At 44.0% G+C, this 14,979-nt stretch overlaps 2 protein-coding genes across 2 annotated transcripts in view; one reads left to right on the forward strand and one right to left on the reverse strand.

Moving 5' to 3' along the window:
• The window catches only part of LOC106588372 (uncharacterized), a 45,562-nt gene extending 39,144 nt beyond the window's left edge, over positions 1-6,418 (forward strand). The window contains exon 6 of the mRNA XM_014177285.3: positions 2,177-6,418. Within this exon, the coding sequence (XP_014032760.2) occupies positions 2,177-3,129 (953 nt within the window). The 3' untranslated portion in view covers positions 3,130-6,418. The remainder of the gene's footprint in view (positions 1-2,176) is intronic.
• Positions 6,419-7,430: 1,012 nt separating this feature from the next.
• On the reverse strand, positions 7,431-11,128 carry LOC106588572 (uncharacterized). Its single transcript, XM_014177715.3, has 2 exons — positions 10,825-11,128; positions 7,431-8,581 (listed from the first exon to the last, which is right to left on the reverse strand). The coding sequence occupies exons 1-2, from the start codon at positions 10,988-10,990 to the stop codon at positions 7,650-7,652; spliced, it is 1,098 nt and encodes a 365-aa protein (XP_014033190.3). The 5' UTR covers positions 10,991-11,128; the 3' UTR covers positions 7,431-7,649.
• Positions 11,129-14,979: the final 3,851 nt, after the last annotated feature.

The following is a 14,979-nucleotide window of genomic DNA, read 5'->3' on the forward strand; positions in this document are numbered from 1 at the left end:
TACCAAGCTTTAAATAAAGATTAGATATTTAACATGACTCCTCTCTCCCGGACAGTTTTATTCAAGTGGGGATTGGGGAGTTGGATGGCACATTTTGTATCACATACATTAAGTCCTATAACATGGGAGTCAAGGTTGTGTCAACCTTATGTGGGAGACATTATATACCCGTGGGGCATATGGATTCAAAAGCACTAATGGTCTCCCAGCCGGGAAGCATTCATACCTACATCCTCACATACCTATAAACACACATGCACTCCTCACCCTACTCCCACCATCCAGAATAGGGCTCAACGGAGACAATCTGGAGTATGCCAATCAAACTCCCACCTCCCCTCAGCTGCTCCTCTTCCACTCTGTGACTCCTCCCCCCCCCCCGCCCCCTTATGTAAGACCTGGTGGAGTGACCCTTCCTTGGTCTGCTGGATTCCTCCATCACCAAACGAACTGAGAAGCAACGTCAAGAAGGTTCACCATCATCCGAACAGAAGAGCATCCCCACCAGTGTTTCTTTTCCTCTAGTAATGTGTGTTTTGCCTTTTTATGTTTCTGTTCTGCCTGGCCTCTACATTGTTTGCGATATCTCTGTTATATCTACAAGTGCATGTCCACCGCACACCTTTTTTAACCTCACTGTTAAACTACTTTACCCTTGGGATGCCTTGTTTGCATGTCACTGACTGACACTCATTGGCTTTGGTTTGGTTTGAGGGCATGGTCTGAAATGGCACCCTATTCCCTAAATAATGCACTGGCCCTGGTAAAAAGTAGTGTACTATATAGGCAGTATGGTGGCATTTCAGACGCAGTCCAGTTCATATGTGGTGGTGCTGCTGTCTGTATACTGATGCATGGTGAAAGGTCTTGTCTTGCATGTTTCACTTACTCACCAGCTCCCGACGGGGACTGAAGGAAATGGTTGGTTGCTCACAAACTTTTCTTTTAATTTCACAAGACTATAGGTGGTAGTTACTGCATATACAGGAAGTTGGGCTGCTTTATTGCACAAAACAATACTATCAGCATATTTTGTTTTGGGAAGTCACATTTTGAAAAGGTTAATGAAAATGGTTTGCTATATTTGCCCTCTGCTTTAACTTCCCCAGCCAATGGGACGCCCCTCCCACCTCTCCCTGCTGTCATCATTTCTCCTGTTCTCCCATTGCTTCACTTCACCCCTGTCCCCACCTCTTTTTACACGCTTTGCTTTTCAGGCTGTCAGTGTTGCACACTTTGCCCATGATATCATGTGAGTGAGGAGGTAGTTCCTGGTTTCAGTAGTCATATTGACACACTTTGGCTATCCTAAACCATTAGGCCCAGCTACAATTGTAAATTTAGTGTTCAAACGGCCCCTATGCCAGAAATGTATGCAAATCTAAAAACTGCCAAAATAATGGAAACACTTGAGTAAATGAGGGTTGCAAAGTATATTAAAGCAGGTGCTTACACACAGGTGTGGTTCCTGAGTTAATTAAGCAATTAACATCCCATCATGCTTAGGGCCATGTATAAATATGCTGGGTTGGCCATTTTATTTTGGCTACTATGGCTATGCCCCCATAGGATGACAATGCTCCCCACAGGACACGAGTGGTCACTGAATGGTTTGATGAGCATGAAAATGTCAACCATATGCCATGGCAGTCTGTCACCAGATCTCAACCCTGTTAAACACACATGGGCGATTTTGGAGCAGCGCCTGAGATTTTCCACTGCCATCACCGAAAATGGAATGTCTGGTGGAAGAATGGTGTGGCATCCATCCAATAGAGTTCCAGACACTTGTAGAATCTGTGCCAAGGTGCATTGAAGCCGTTCTGGCTCGTGGTGGCCCAACACCCTATTAAGACATTGGCATTTCCTTTATTTTGGCAGTTACCTGTACACTATAATAGTTGTAAGTTGCCTGTGATGATACACAATACATCACTTTTCAAGCCACAAACACGCAAATTACAATCTCTCGACGCTACATATTTACTGTGTGTGTAGAACACTACATCACTCAGTCTTAAACTCTTCCCACTAACGTCTCCTTGGTAGACTACAATACCCACAGTCTCTGTTCTCTGCTCTCACCCACACTGCACTGCTCCCTCTCACTTGTCTGTCTTTCTCTCTTTCTAACGCACGCTTCCCACCGGGTGTGATCTCCACTGTTTCCTCGCAGGGCTCAACGTGCTCCCCCAGCCACACTACCGCCGCGACCACCACCCCAACCCCCACTGTGACATCTTGACCCCACCCAGGCTGACCTGTGCTGACCTGCCCCCCCGGAGCCCTCGCCTGCAGGCCAGCCCCCAGCTCCGCAGACTGGAACGGCACCAGCAACAACTACTAGAACTGCAGCAACGCAGAGAACAGCAGGGAAAACCCAAAGAAGAAAAGGACGACGAGGCGAGGAAGAAGACGGAGAAGAAGAAAAAGGAGGCGGAGCAGCAGGAGGAGGAGAAGCTGAGGAGGGAGGAGCTGAAGCAGAGGCAGCAGATCATGCGGTGGCAGCAGGAGCTGGAGGAGCAGGCGCAGCAGGAGCTGGAGGAGCAGGCACAGCAGACGTCACCGCAACAACAGCCCCAAAAAGGTCAAGCAACAGTGCTGCTTTCGCCTTCTTCTGGTCTCCATACCATTTATGAAGCCCTGGAGAGTGACGAAGAGGGGAAGGAAATTGAGGTTAATGTCCAGCTCGAACAACGCGAAGAAGCCCCGCTGGAGAAAGAGGTTGACAGTAACAGTGACCGTCGAGAGGTATTGGATGAGGACGGAGCTGATAGCAACTCCACCTCCACTCTCAGTCCCTCTCCAGACTCCCCCGAGCAGGAAGAGTCCCGGGACGCCTCCCCAGAATGCCCCCCTCCCCTGGACCTGGACTGGGGGAAGAAAGTTGACATTGTCCAGCAGCTGATCAACCAGACCTTGCTGCTGACGGGCGACGGCTGCTCCTCCCTGCTCCTGCTGCCCGGAGGCACCTTGAGCCCCCTGGAGGCCAGCCTGTGGCCCAACCTGCTGCCCCCCCTTACCCCTCCCTCAGCCACGGTCACGTCGGTCAGCAGCTTCTCCCCGGAGGCCCCCGGCCAGTCCCCCCAGGGTGAGTGGACAGTGGTGGAGCTGGAGACACACCACTGAGGGATGTAGAGTGTGTGTGTGTGTGTGCACACAGTGAAGACTCGCCACAAATGGTCGCACACACTGCTCCACAATATTATTCAAGGTCTGTCAGTCACATCACTGCTGTACACAACACTACTTTGACTCTTACACTGTAACACCACCACTTTTACCTCTCCTTACCATTCAACAGCACTGAAAATACAACACTACTGTTTGATACACTGAACTTACACCTCTGTATTTTCAAACATGATACCTTTTGAATGGGTGGCAAAGGACACTGACACCACGGTCATATCAATCACAGACTGAATCACACTGGAATTTTACACCTCTCTCTCATGCCAAAACTATGTTAGGTTACACACCAGCAGTCCCAGAGAGCTACTACCTTGATTAGACTGGTTCACTGAGGCTTCTCGGACAGCTATTTGGGTAGAATAGTGACAACTTGTTAGCCATTGTCCATTTTACTGAAGCTAAAACTACTGGATTTTAACATTTATTTAACCTTTTATTCAACTAGGCGAGTCAGTTAAGAACAAATTCTTATTTACAATGGTGGCCTAGGAACAGTGGGTTAACTGCCCTGTTCAGGGGCAGAACGACAGATTTTTACCTTGTCAGCTCAGGGATTCGATCTTGCAACCTTTCGGTTACTAGTCCAACGCTCTAACCACTAGGCTACCTGCCGCCCCAGCTAGCCTCACACACGCAATATGTTTTGATTGGGGGGGGGGGGGGGGGTCCTAGGTGGTTCAGTTCACACTGAAGATGTTGCACTACTGACTTGGTTTATGATTATTGGTCTGAATTACTGATGGGAAAAACTGCACTTGGACTAGACCAGTACCCTATAATGATCACCCTGAACCTGTCACTCACTCAATGCCTGCTTAGCTTTGTGCTTCAAAACTGCTTGATTTACTCTAGAGCAGCAAATCATAGAAATAGAATCCCTAGAACAGTCACAGGATCCCCCTTCCAATTGCTGAGGGCCTTTAGCCTTTCTAGGGATTCTATTTCTATGGGCCAAGTTCCTGTGTTTCTCTGACATCAAACCAGAGGCCTTCCACCAGCTGAGGTAAAACACTGGTTGGCCGTATCTGTTAGAGTCGATAAATAACCTTATTCTATGATGAATGCCACCATTTCAGGGTGGTATTTCACCAAGCAGGATCTATCTTGTGATCCAGCTTAGTGAAATACACCTGGGTGCTAATGAAATGGATTGTTTCTGTTGCATGCTACTGCTGACTCCGATGAAGGCCACCGGAAATATCAGTTTATTTTTTTTCAGAAGCGTTGACCTTTTTGTTCTGAAGACTTGGCCCCATATCCTGGGTGGTTTTCCTCATGTTTAGTCTTGTTTCTGTGGTTACGGATGATGTCATGATGGGGGTGGGAGTGGTCATGACATTGATACGAGGTAATGGAGAAATTAATAGGTAATTGAAGAGGGTCAGAGTGTAAGAAAACACAAAGACTATTGAGTAGATTACTCTGGGGATATAACCGGTTCTTATGTGAGGCTGCTGGGTCCTAGCCTGGTCCCAGATCTATTGGTGCTGACCATCTGCCCAACTCCTATGGTAGTTTGGTGTGATGAAGACCATAGGCGTTGGGCACATGGTCAGCACCAACAGATTGCCAAGATGACACAAACCGATTTGGGACCAGTCATGGGTTTTTGCGGGTTAATATTGGGGTTAGTCATGAACTATATTTGAAGGATGGTGGTACAGAGTTAACCTTGTGGATGTGTATATGTGTGTGTCTGGGTGGAAAGGTACTGCATGTGAAGACAACAATTTGCATTACCTCAGTGGATTGTGAATATAGTAAATGAGTATGTCCATTAAGCCTATAATATGGATTTCTAGAGCGTTTTGAAAATGGATTTATTGCGCCGTGTACCTTCAGTTTGAAACCTGATCTGACATGAGTCAAACACTGTCTTTACTATTAGGGTACTTGTGTTCAAATGGGGACTTGCATTAAGCCTCACTGAAGTTGATTTTCGAACTGGAGTGTCATCTATTTAGCAGAAACATGGATTTTGTAATTGTGGTTGAACTTTGAGCCCTAAGGACAGTCCACTGTGTGGGGCAACGATCCTGGATGGACAGAAACGGGTGGTTGTCCCAACAATGGGTTGGGATGAAGAGCTGTAAACGCTGAGACACACCTTCATATACCATGGGGTTGGACTCGACTGTTGATACAACCACTCTGCTGTGAGGCCAGGGCTAGTAGATACTATAGGTATCTGGAAATCAAACCCTTTTCCACCATAGGCACAGCATGCAAGGGCCTTTTATTTTTGTTTTTTTTAATTATTTTTTTAGAGAAATGGTAGCTAGATTCTCCAGTGTCTTTTTCAAGCCGTTTCCATGTGTAGCCAAGTGGCTGCCATTTTCTAAGGCAGTTTGGTACATTCCGATTTGAGGGCTCTGCCACTTCTACTCCAAAATCCCAAAGCGACTCGCACAAGGCATCGGTCAAAGCTGGACTTTATCTCGTGTTTTTAAATGTAGTGTTTTGTATATTGTTAGTGTATAGTATTACTGAAAGGGGAGGCTCAGATCATTTATTGCAATGACGTGAACCCACTGGATTTTTATTTTGTACTGTAGAGAATATTTTAAAGTACAGTAGATGAGAGGTGACATTATTTATAGATTTAAAGCAGATCTTGTTTTAGAAAATGAAGGTTAATGATTGTAGCTGTAATGGTTTATTTAAATTCCAAGATGTGACCTTTGAACTTCTGTCAGCACTACACTTGTAGACCTTTTTTTCTTTTGTTTGTATGTTTTGCCTGCATTTCTTAAAGATCTTTTCAGTAGTTATCAGGGGATATGAAGTGAATAGGTCGTGTTCAATGCTTCCATGAACACGCTTTGGTACATTTTTGTATTTTATGTAACTGATCAAATGGTCTACAAACATGCACGTCTAGCTGGTGTAGAAATTACACTGTAGTAAAATACAATATCATGCAAGTTACAGAACTATCACACCCAATGGACATGTCTGGGAATCACTAGTACTGAAAGATGTGGAATTTTCCCCTCTTTTTGTAAAGTTCTGTAATTTTATTTTAAAATGAAGGGAAACCCCATTCTAATTCATGTCTATTTTTGTTGAAATGAGGTTGGCATTTTGACATTGTGGAGTTCAAATTACGGCAGCTCGTTTAAATACGTAATTCCTTGAGGTTCTGTGACTTTGTGAAGGACTAATGTGTTTGTCAATATTTCAATGCATTTTATTTAGAGAAAATAAAATGATTTTCTTTTGCCATTGTTGTTGTTTCATTATTACCACTTCCAACTCATTACCTATTTAAAATGGTGGCCTGTTGCCCTCCCAGGGTAAGTGTTGGCCATAGCAAGTAGAAAAAAGTCAGCTCTCCTTTCCAAATACCCACCTTGGGGCTAGATTCAATCCATAGCGCAGAAGATCTGCTGAGACTGCGTTCATGGTCAATGTTGCATATGTCCGCTAAATTGGAATCGCGCTATAGCGTGGATCTTCCATGCAACGGATTGAATTATAGTTATGGTCTTGTTACATTGCTTAGATTTACAGTCAAGAAATGGCAAGAGGGGGATAATGCTGTTTAAAAAATGTTAACCTTTTAACTAGGCAAGTCATAACATTCTTATGTACAATGAGTGCATACCCCGGCTAAAACCAGGCTACGCTGGGCAAATTGTGCGCCGCCCTATGGGACTCCCAATCACAGATGGATGTGATACAGTCTGGATTCGAACCAGAGACTAGTGACGCCTCATGCACTGAATTGCAGTGCCTTAGACCGCTGCGCCACTCGGGAGCCCAGAATGTCTTTAGTAGTCTTGCTTGCCAGACAGTCATATCTGGGTCTAGGTTTGAGAGGTTTTTCCCAGGGCTACAGGATAATGTTCCTGTTCCACCATGCTGAATTATCTGAATGTGCAGAGAAAAAAAACTAAAATAGTTCTCCCTTCCTGTCTTTTACAAACATCTAAACACAATTTAGCGCAGACTTGTGCTATGCTTGATTTTAGTGGTCCAAGAGGAACTGACAAGGGGGGGGGGGGTCCACAGTCCTGTGCCATAAAGGTCCAGACATTTCCCTTAGATATACAGGTCTAGGATCAGTTAACCCTCCACTGGCTCCACAAATCCTACTCATAACCATGAGGAGGAGAAACGCATCAGTCTATAGATTGAAAAATTCTGACGAATACAAGGACTATTCTCGAGACCATTCCGGAACAAACTACCAGGAATACCTGTTAAAAATGACGTGAATACATCAAGAGACGTTGAACAGCAGACCATGAATTTAATTCATCTACTGTTGGATCAAATCAAACTTTATTTACATAGAACGTTTTGCAAAAGTAAATTCATGACATCTATTTATCTGAAACCCAGAGAATGAATGATCCAGAGTTGCTTTTCTAAAGAGTGTTGTCCATCTGACAAGATGTCTTTGTCCTAATTAATTTGTTTCTTTGTGTGAACTTTCTTTCCTGTGTAAGTCAGTATGTGCAAGTCCGTATATGTTCAGTTAGGTTCCCCTTCCGATTGAAGCTTTTCCCACAGCCTCTACAGCTAAATGGTTTCTCTCCTGTGTGAGTCAGTATATGCCTCATTAGGTCCCCCTTCTGAATGAAGCTTTTCCCACAGTCACCACAGCCAAACGGTTTCTCTCCTGTGTGAATCCTCATATGTCTGGACAGATGTCCTTTGAGTTTGAAGGTCTTTCCACAAAAGGGGCAGGTGCAGGGTTTCTCCACATGACAGAGTCTGACATGGGCCTTCAATTTACAGGTGGAGTTGTAGCGTTGTTGGCAGAGATGGCATTCGCTGGGTCTCTTCTTGGTGAAAGTCACATGCTCCTGCAAGTCAGCTTTCAGAGCAAACATTTCACCACAGTCACAGCAGCGGTGAGTTTTTCTAGACGTGGTGCTGGGTTTGCAACAGTGTTCCCTCATTGATAGGTTGGGATTCAATGGTGGGCTGGGATGCAATGGTGACAGCAGCCTAAGTCCTACTGGGTCACTGCTTACAGATGAGCTGTGGCTGTAGGCATAGTTTTGATTATCTGGAGGGTCACAGGGAATGTCGAGACCCTTTAGGTGGGTAACAGTGACATGTGGGAGATCCACTGGTTTAGAGTTACTGTCTCTGTTCTCCACCGTCTGGGTTTGGGGAAGAGTAAAGGACTGAAGTGGGTTTTCCTGATCACATTTACTTTTCACACAAAGAGGAGGGAATTTGAACACACTATCAGCCTCCTGCCCTTGAAACTGCTCTTCCTCCTGACAGGTCCAGAGTTCCTCCTGTTCCTCTTTAATTTGTGTGGGTTCTAGGTCCTCCTGCTGCAGACTAGTTCTCCACTCCTGCTCACAGTGCTGCTGCTCAGGGGGAACCTCCTCTTCGGTGACAGCAAGAGATGACTGAAGGGACTCTGAAGGAAAGGCGAGGAGCAGAGATGATCTATATCATATACATAAATATGACACTTCATCTCTATGATATACAGTACCAGTCAAAAGTTTGGACACACCTACTCAATCCAGAGTTTTTGATTTGTACTATTTTCTACATTGTAGAATAATAGTGAAGACATCAAAACTATATAAAATAACACATATGGAATCATGTAACCAAAAAAGTATTAAACAAATCAAAATATATAAGCCTTGACAGCTTTGCACACTCTTGGCATTCTCTCAACCAGCTTCATGAGGTAGTCACCTGGAATACATTTCAATTAACAGATGTGCCTTGTTAAAAGTTAATTTGTGGAATTTCTTTCCTTCTTAATGTGTTTGAGCCAATCAGTAGTGTTGTGACAAGGTATGGGTGGTATACAGAAGATAACCCTATTTGGTAAAAGACCAAGTCCATATTATGGCAAGAACAGCTCTAATAAGCAAAGACAAACGGCAGTCCATTATTACTTTATGACATGAAGGTCAGTCAATATGGATCATTTCAAGAACTTTGAAAGTTTCTTTAAGTGCCATGATGAAACTGGCTCTCATGAGGAACACTACAGGAAAAGAAGACCAAGAGTTACCAGCCTCAGAAATTGCAGCCCAAATAAATGCTTTACAGAGTTCAAGTAACAGACACATCTCAACTGTTCAGAGGAGACTGTGTGAATCAGGCCATCATGGTCAAATTGCTTCAAAGAAACCACTACTAAAAGGACACCAATACGAAGGAGACTTGCTTGAGCCAAGAAACATGAGCAATGGCCATTAAACCGGTGGAAATCTGTCCTTTGGTCTTATGAGTCCAAATTTGAGACTTTTGGTTCCAACCGCCATGTCTTTGTGAGACGCAGAGTAGGTGAAAGGATGATCTCTGCATGTGTGGGATTTATTTAGAATTCAAGGCACACTTAACCAGCATGGCTACCACAGCATTCTGCAGCGATACGCCATCCCATCTGGTTTGCGCTTAGTGGGACTATCATTTGTTTATCAGCAGGACAATGACCCAACACACCTCCAGGCTGTATAAGGACTATTTGACCAAGAAGGAGAGTGATGGAGTGCTGCATCAGATTACCTGCCCTCCACAGTCACCCAACCTCAACCCAATTGAGATGGTTTGGGATGAGTTGGACCGCAGATTAAAGGAAAAGCAGCCAACAAGTGCTAAGTGTAACGGATGTGAAATGGCTAGTTAGTTAGCGGTGGTGCGCGCTAATAGCGTTTCAATCGGTGACGTCACTCGCTCTGAGACTTGGAAGTAGGGTTTCCCCTTGCATTGCAAGGGCCGTGGCTTTTGTGGCGCGATGGGTAACGATGCTTCGTGGGGTGTCAGTTGTTGATGTGTGCAAGGGTCCCTGGTTCGAGCCCAGGTTGGGGCAAGGTGAGGGACGGAACCTACACTGTTACATTGATGCTGTTGACCCGGATCATTGGTTGCTGCGGAAAAGGAGGAGGTCAAAAGGGGGGTGAGTGTAACGGATGAGAAATGGCTAGTTAGTTAGCGGTGGTGTGCACTAATAGCGTTTCAATTGGTGACGTCACTCGCTCTGAGACTTGGAAGTAGGGTTTCCCCTTGCGTTGCAAGGGCCGCGGCTTTTGTGGCGCGATGGGTAACGATGCTTCTTGGGTGTCAGTTGTTGATGTGTGCAAGGGTCCCTGGTTCGAGCCCAGGTTGGGACGGAACCTACACTGTTACACTCGGAATGTGGGAACTCTTTCATGACTGTTGGAAAAACATTCCAGATGAAGCTGGTTGAGAGAATGCCTAGAGTGTGCAAAGCTGTCATCAAAGCAAAGGGTGGCAACTTTGAAGAATCTCAAATATAAAATAAATGTTGATTTGTTTATCACTTTTTTGGTTACTACATGATTCCATATGTGTTTTTTCATCATTTTGATGTCTTCACTATTATTCTACAATGTAGAAAATAGTAAAATAAAGAAAAACCCTTGAATGAGTAGGTGTGTTCAAACTTTTGACTGGTACTGTATATACATAGATATACACACAGCTTTTAGACATGCCTGAGTGCGGATACCTATATTCTATTTCAATAAGATTTTCGTTTAACTTTTTCATCATGCACGGTAAGTTTTTTATATATATATATATATATATATATATACAAAATGGTGATCACGGTTAGCCTAAACAATTATCATCAAGAATAAGTGCAGCTAGATATTTGTAAATCTAAATGCGAACCTTTTCTACATAGGTTTATGTCCGGTGTTATCCGCAGTAGTCTCCGCAGATTATCATTCTCCTCCTGGTACTCCGCTACCGTTTTCTCTACTGCCCCGAAAATCTCCACAGCAGCCGCCGTTAAACGTTCATTTAAGAACACATGCAACATCTGTAATGTATACATTTTCAGTCGACTGAAAGGTGGGTATTAAGCTAGTAAAGCCAAATATACTGATAACTAACCCCTATTGTCTGCGGTATGGCTTCGTCCACGAAGAAAAATGGTGGCCACTGGCCACAAACAAAACAAACCCTCTCCCAGTTTTACTTCCGTATTGTCTTCTTCTGTTTCTATCAGTCAGTGGTGAGCCCGTAAACGCATCACACCACCCCCATGTGGATGGATGCTTACTAGAGAATATAATGTTTCTAAACCAGCCAGGTCACCTGTGATACAAGTCAGTATTCGACATCAGCCCATGTCTGAGGACGTCGGGAGGTGACGTGGAAACCGACCACTTGTTACCTTCAAGTAGGTTTCGGTTCTGCTAGGGTGTTGTGAACGGGGATGGCAGATGGGCATAAGCAACTTCCTCTGGTGCCAATGGTTGCATTAACAAAAATCTCAAAAACAATTTTTGGCACCAGTGGCTAACTCTTAAGTAAGGTTTTCTGCTTCTGGTGCCATGTTCGAATCCAGCAAAGTTGTTTTTGAGATTTTCATTTTAAGTCTATCCCAAACCTTAACCCTTACCTGACATGGAAACCGACCACTTGTTACCTTCAAGTAGGTTTCGGTTACTTGAAGGTAACCATAACCCTAACCTTAAACATTCCTTAAAAATTCAGAATTAATGTCTACGCTTAACCTACTATGACATTTCACAAGCATGGATGAACATCTAATTCTGAAGTGAGACTGAGAACTTGTTGTTCTAAACACTTCTACATTGACGTGGATGCTACCATGATTAAAGATAATCCTGAATGAACCCATGAATAATGTTACAGAAGTACAAATATCATACCGCCCCAAAAGATGCTAACCTCCCCTGTTATTGTAATGGTGAGAAGTTAGTATGTCTTGGGGGTATGATATTTGTTCATCTAACTTTTCACCCATCATTATTCAGGACTATCCATAATCATGGTAGCATCCACATTAATGTAGAACTGTTTAGAAACATATATTGTTATTTACAATAACAGTGACTCTAAATGACCCAATACATTGTTTACTATTCATTTCTATTGGGCACAAAATAATCAGAAACACAACCAAAACAAACAGCAAATGCATCCAACAAGTTTGTAGAGTCTCAAGCTTGATGTAATCATTGCGTGCTAGGAATATGGGACCAAATACTAAACTTTTGATTACTTTAATATACATGTGAATTTGTCCCAATACTTTTGGTCCCCTAAAATGGGGGACAATGTATAGAAAGTGTTGTAATTTCAAAAAGGTTCACCTGCTATGGGTGGAAATACACTCAAATTATAGCTGACAGTGTGCACGTTAACCCCATAGGCATTGTATAATTTAAAATCCAAAGTGCTGGAGTACAGATCCAAAACAACAAAGAATGTGTCACTGTCCTAATACTTTTGGAGCTCACTGTAGGTCAGATCAGTGGTCATGGTTTGATATTATGAAGCTATTGCTGATGCATAAGATAATACCATGCCTTTGGAAAGTATTCAGACCCCTTGACTTTCTCAACATTTTGTTACATTACAGGCTATTCTAAAATTAATTAAAAAAAAAAAACGTTTTCCCTCATCAATATACACGCAATACCCCATAATGACAAACAAAACCAGGTTTTTAGAAACTTTTGCTAATAAAAAAAAAATATATCTAATGAAATATTACATTTACTTAAGTATTCAGACCCTTTACTCAGTACTTTGTTGATGCACCTTTGGCAGCGATTACAACCTTGAGTCTTCTTGGGAATTATGCTACAAGCTTGGCACAGCTGTATTTGGGGAGTTTCTCCCATTCTTCTCTGCAGATCCTCATAAGCTCTGTCAGGTTGGATGGGGAGCGTTGCATCTCAGGTCTCTCCAGAGATGTTCGATCGGGTTCAAGTCCGGGCTCTGGTTGGGCCACTCAAGGACATTCAGAGATTTGTCCCGAAGCCACTCCTGCGTTGTCTTGGCTGTGTGCTTATGGTCGTTGTCCTGTTATAAGGCGAACCTTCACCCCAGTATGAGGTCCTGAGGGCTCTGGAGCAGGTTTTCATCAAGGATCTCTCTGTACTTTGCTCCGTTCATCTTTGCCTCGATCCTGACAAGTCTCCCAGTCCCTGCCGCTGAAAACCATCACCACAGCATGATGCTGCCACCACCATGCTTCACCGTAGGGATGGTGCCAGGTTTCCTCCAGACGTGACGCTTGCATTCGAGGCCAAAGAGTTCAGTCTTAGTTTTATCAGACCAGAAAATCTTGTTTCTCATGGTCTGAGAGTCTTTAGGTGCCTTTTGGCAAACTCCAAGCGGGCTGTCATGTGCCGTTTATTGAGGAGTGGCTTCCGTCTGGCCACTCTACTATAAAGGCCTGATTGGTGGTGCTGCAGAGCTGGTTGCCCTTCTCCAGATCTGTGCCTCAACACAATCCTGTCTCGGCGCTCTACGGACAATTCCTTCGACCTCATGGCTTAATTGTTGCTCTGACATGCACTGTCAACTGTGGGACCTTACATAGACAGGTGTGTGCCTTTCCAAATCATGTCCAATCAATTGAAATTACCACAGGTGGACACCAATCAAGTTGAAGAAACATCTCAAGGATGATCAATGGAAACAGGATGCACCTGAGCTCAATTTCTAAACTCATAGCAGAGGGTCTGAATACCAATGTAAATACTTTCCCGAAGGCATTGTACATCAGTGCATTATCACTTATCTACCTACAACATATTTGGCTTGACAGTAACAACAAAAAAACATTAAAGCCATTTTTCTCAGTTTCACTGTTTGCGTAGTTACTGCTCTTTGCCTTTGTAGGGCAGTATAAATATCTAGCCAAAACTCAACTTGACGTTCAGTATCTTTTCTCTCAAATTGGAACGCAGTTTGCCCATAATGTTAGCACCGCAGTGACAAACCAGGGATATAGCTTGAAAACGTACCTCAATCCAGGGATGGTAGGTGTCGCTCAGTGGAGGCTGCTGAGGGGAGAATGGCTCATAATAATGCCTGGAACAGAGCAAATGGAATGGCATCAAACACATGGAAAACATGTGTTTGATGTTTTGGATACCCGTCCACCTATTCCGCTCCAGGCATTACCACAAGCCCGTCCTCCCCAATTAAGGGGCCACCACCCTCCTGTGGTGTCGCTGTTTTCCTTCAATTTCGTGGCTGGGATAATAATAACACAGGGCAATGTCCCCAATCACTACCCTGGGACATTGGGATATTTTATTTAGACCAGAGGAAAGAGTGCCTCCTACTGGCCCTCCAACACCACTTCCAGCAGCATCTGATCTCCCATCCAGGGACTGGCCAGGACGCTTACCTTCAGAAGCAAGCCAGCAGTGGGATGCAGGGTGGTATGCTGAAATGGCATGTGACTCTCACCAAGAAGAGACCCAGTGAATGCCGCCTCTGCAAAAAACGCTACAACTCCACCTGTAAATTGAAGGCCCATGTCAGACTCTGTCATGTGGAGAGACCCTGCACCTGCCCCTTTTGTGGAAAGACCTTCAAACTCAAAGGAGATCTGTCCAGACATATGAGGATTCACACAGGAGAGAAACTATTTAGCTGTGGTGACTGTGGGAAAAGCTTCAATCGGAAGGGGAACCTGAACTTGCACATACTGACTCACACAGGAGAGAACGTCCACAAATAAAGAAACTAATAAAGAAAGCAGAATGAAAACCCAAAGAGGAAACTAATTAGGACAAAGACATCTTGTTAGAAGATGGACAACACTTTGGAAAAGCAAAGCAACTCTGGATCATTCATTCTCTGGGTTTCAGATAAATAGATGTCATGAATTGACTTTTGTAAAACGTTCTATGTAAATAAAGTTTGATTTGATCGAACAGTACAGAGTAGTTCAACTCACAGGTCTGCTGTTTAGTCTCTTGATGTTTTCACATCTTTATAAACCGGAATTCCTGCTAGTTTGTTTTGGAATGTCTCCAGAATAGTCTGACT

Source organism: Salmo salar, chromosome 02, assembly GCF_965601325.2.
Source record: "Salmo salar chromosome 02, fSalSal1, whole genome shotgun sequence".
Lineage (NCBI taxonomy): Eukaryota > Metazoa > Chordata > Actinopteri > Salmoniformes > Salmonidae > Salmo > Salmo salar.

Excerpts from the sequence above, each read along its gene's own strand:
- LOC106588572 (XM_014177715.3), bottom strand. The coding sequence starts at position 10,990 with ATGTATACATTACAGATGTTGCATGTGTTCTTAAATGAACGTTTAACG. Across the intron at positions 8,582-10,824 it reads CATAAACCTATGTAGAAAAG|AGTCCCTTCAGTCATCTCTT; the intron begins GTTCGCATTTAG and ends CCTTTCCTTCAG.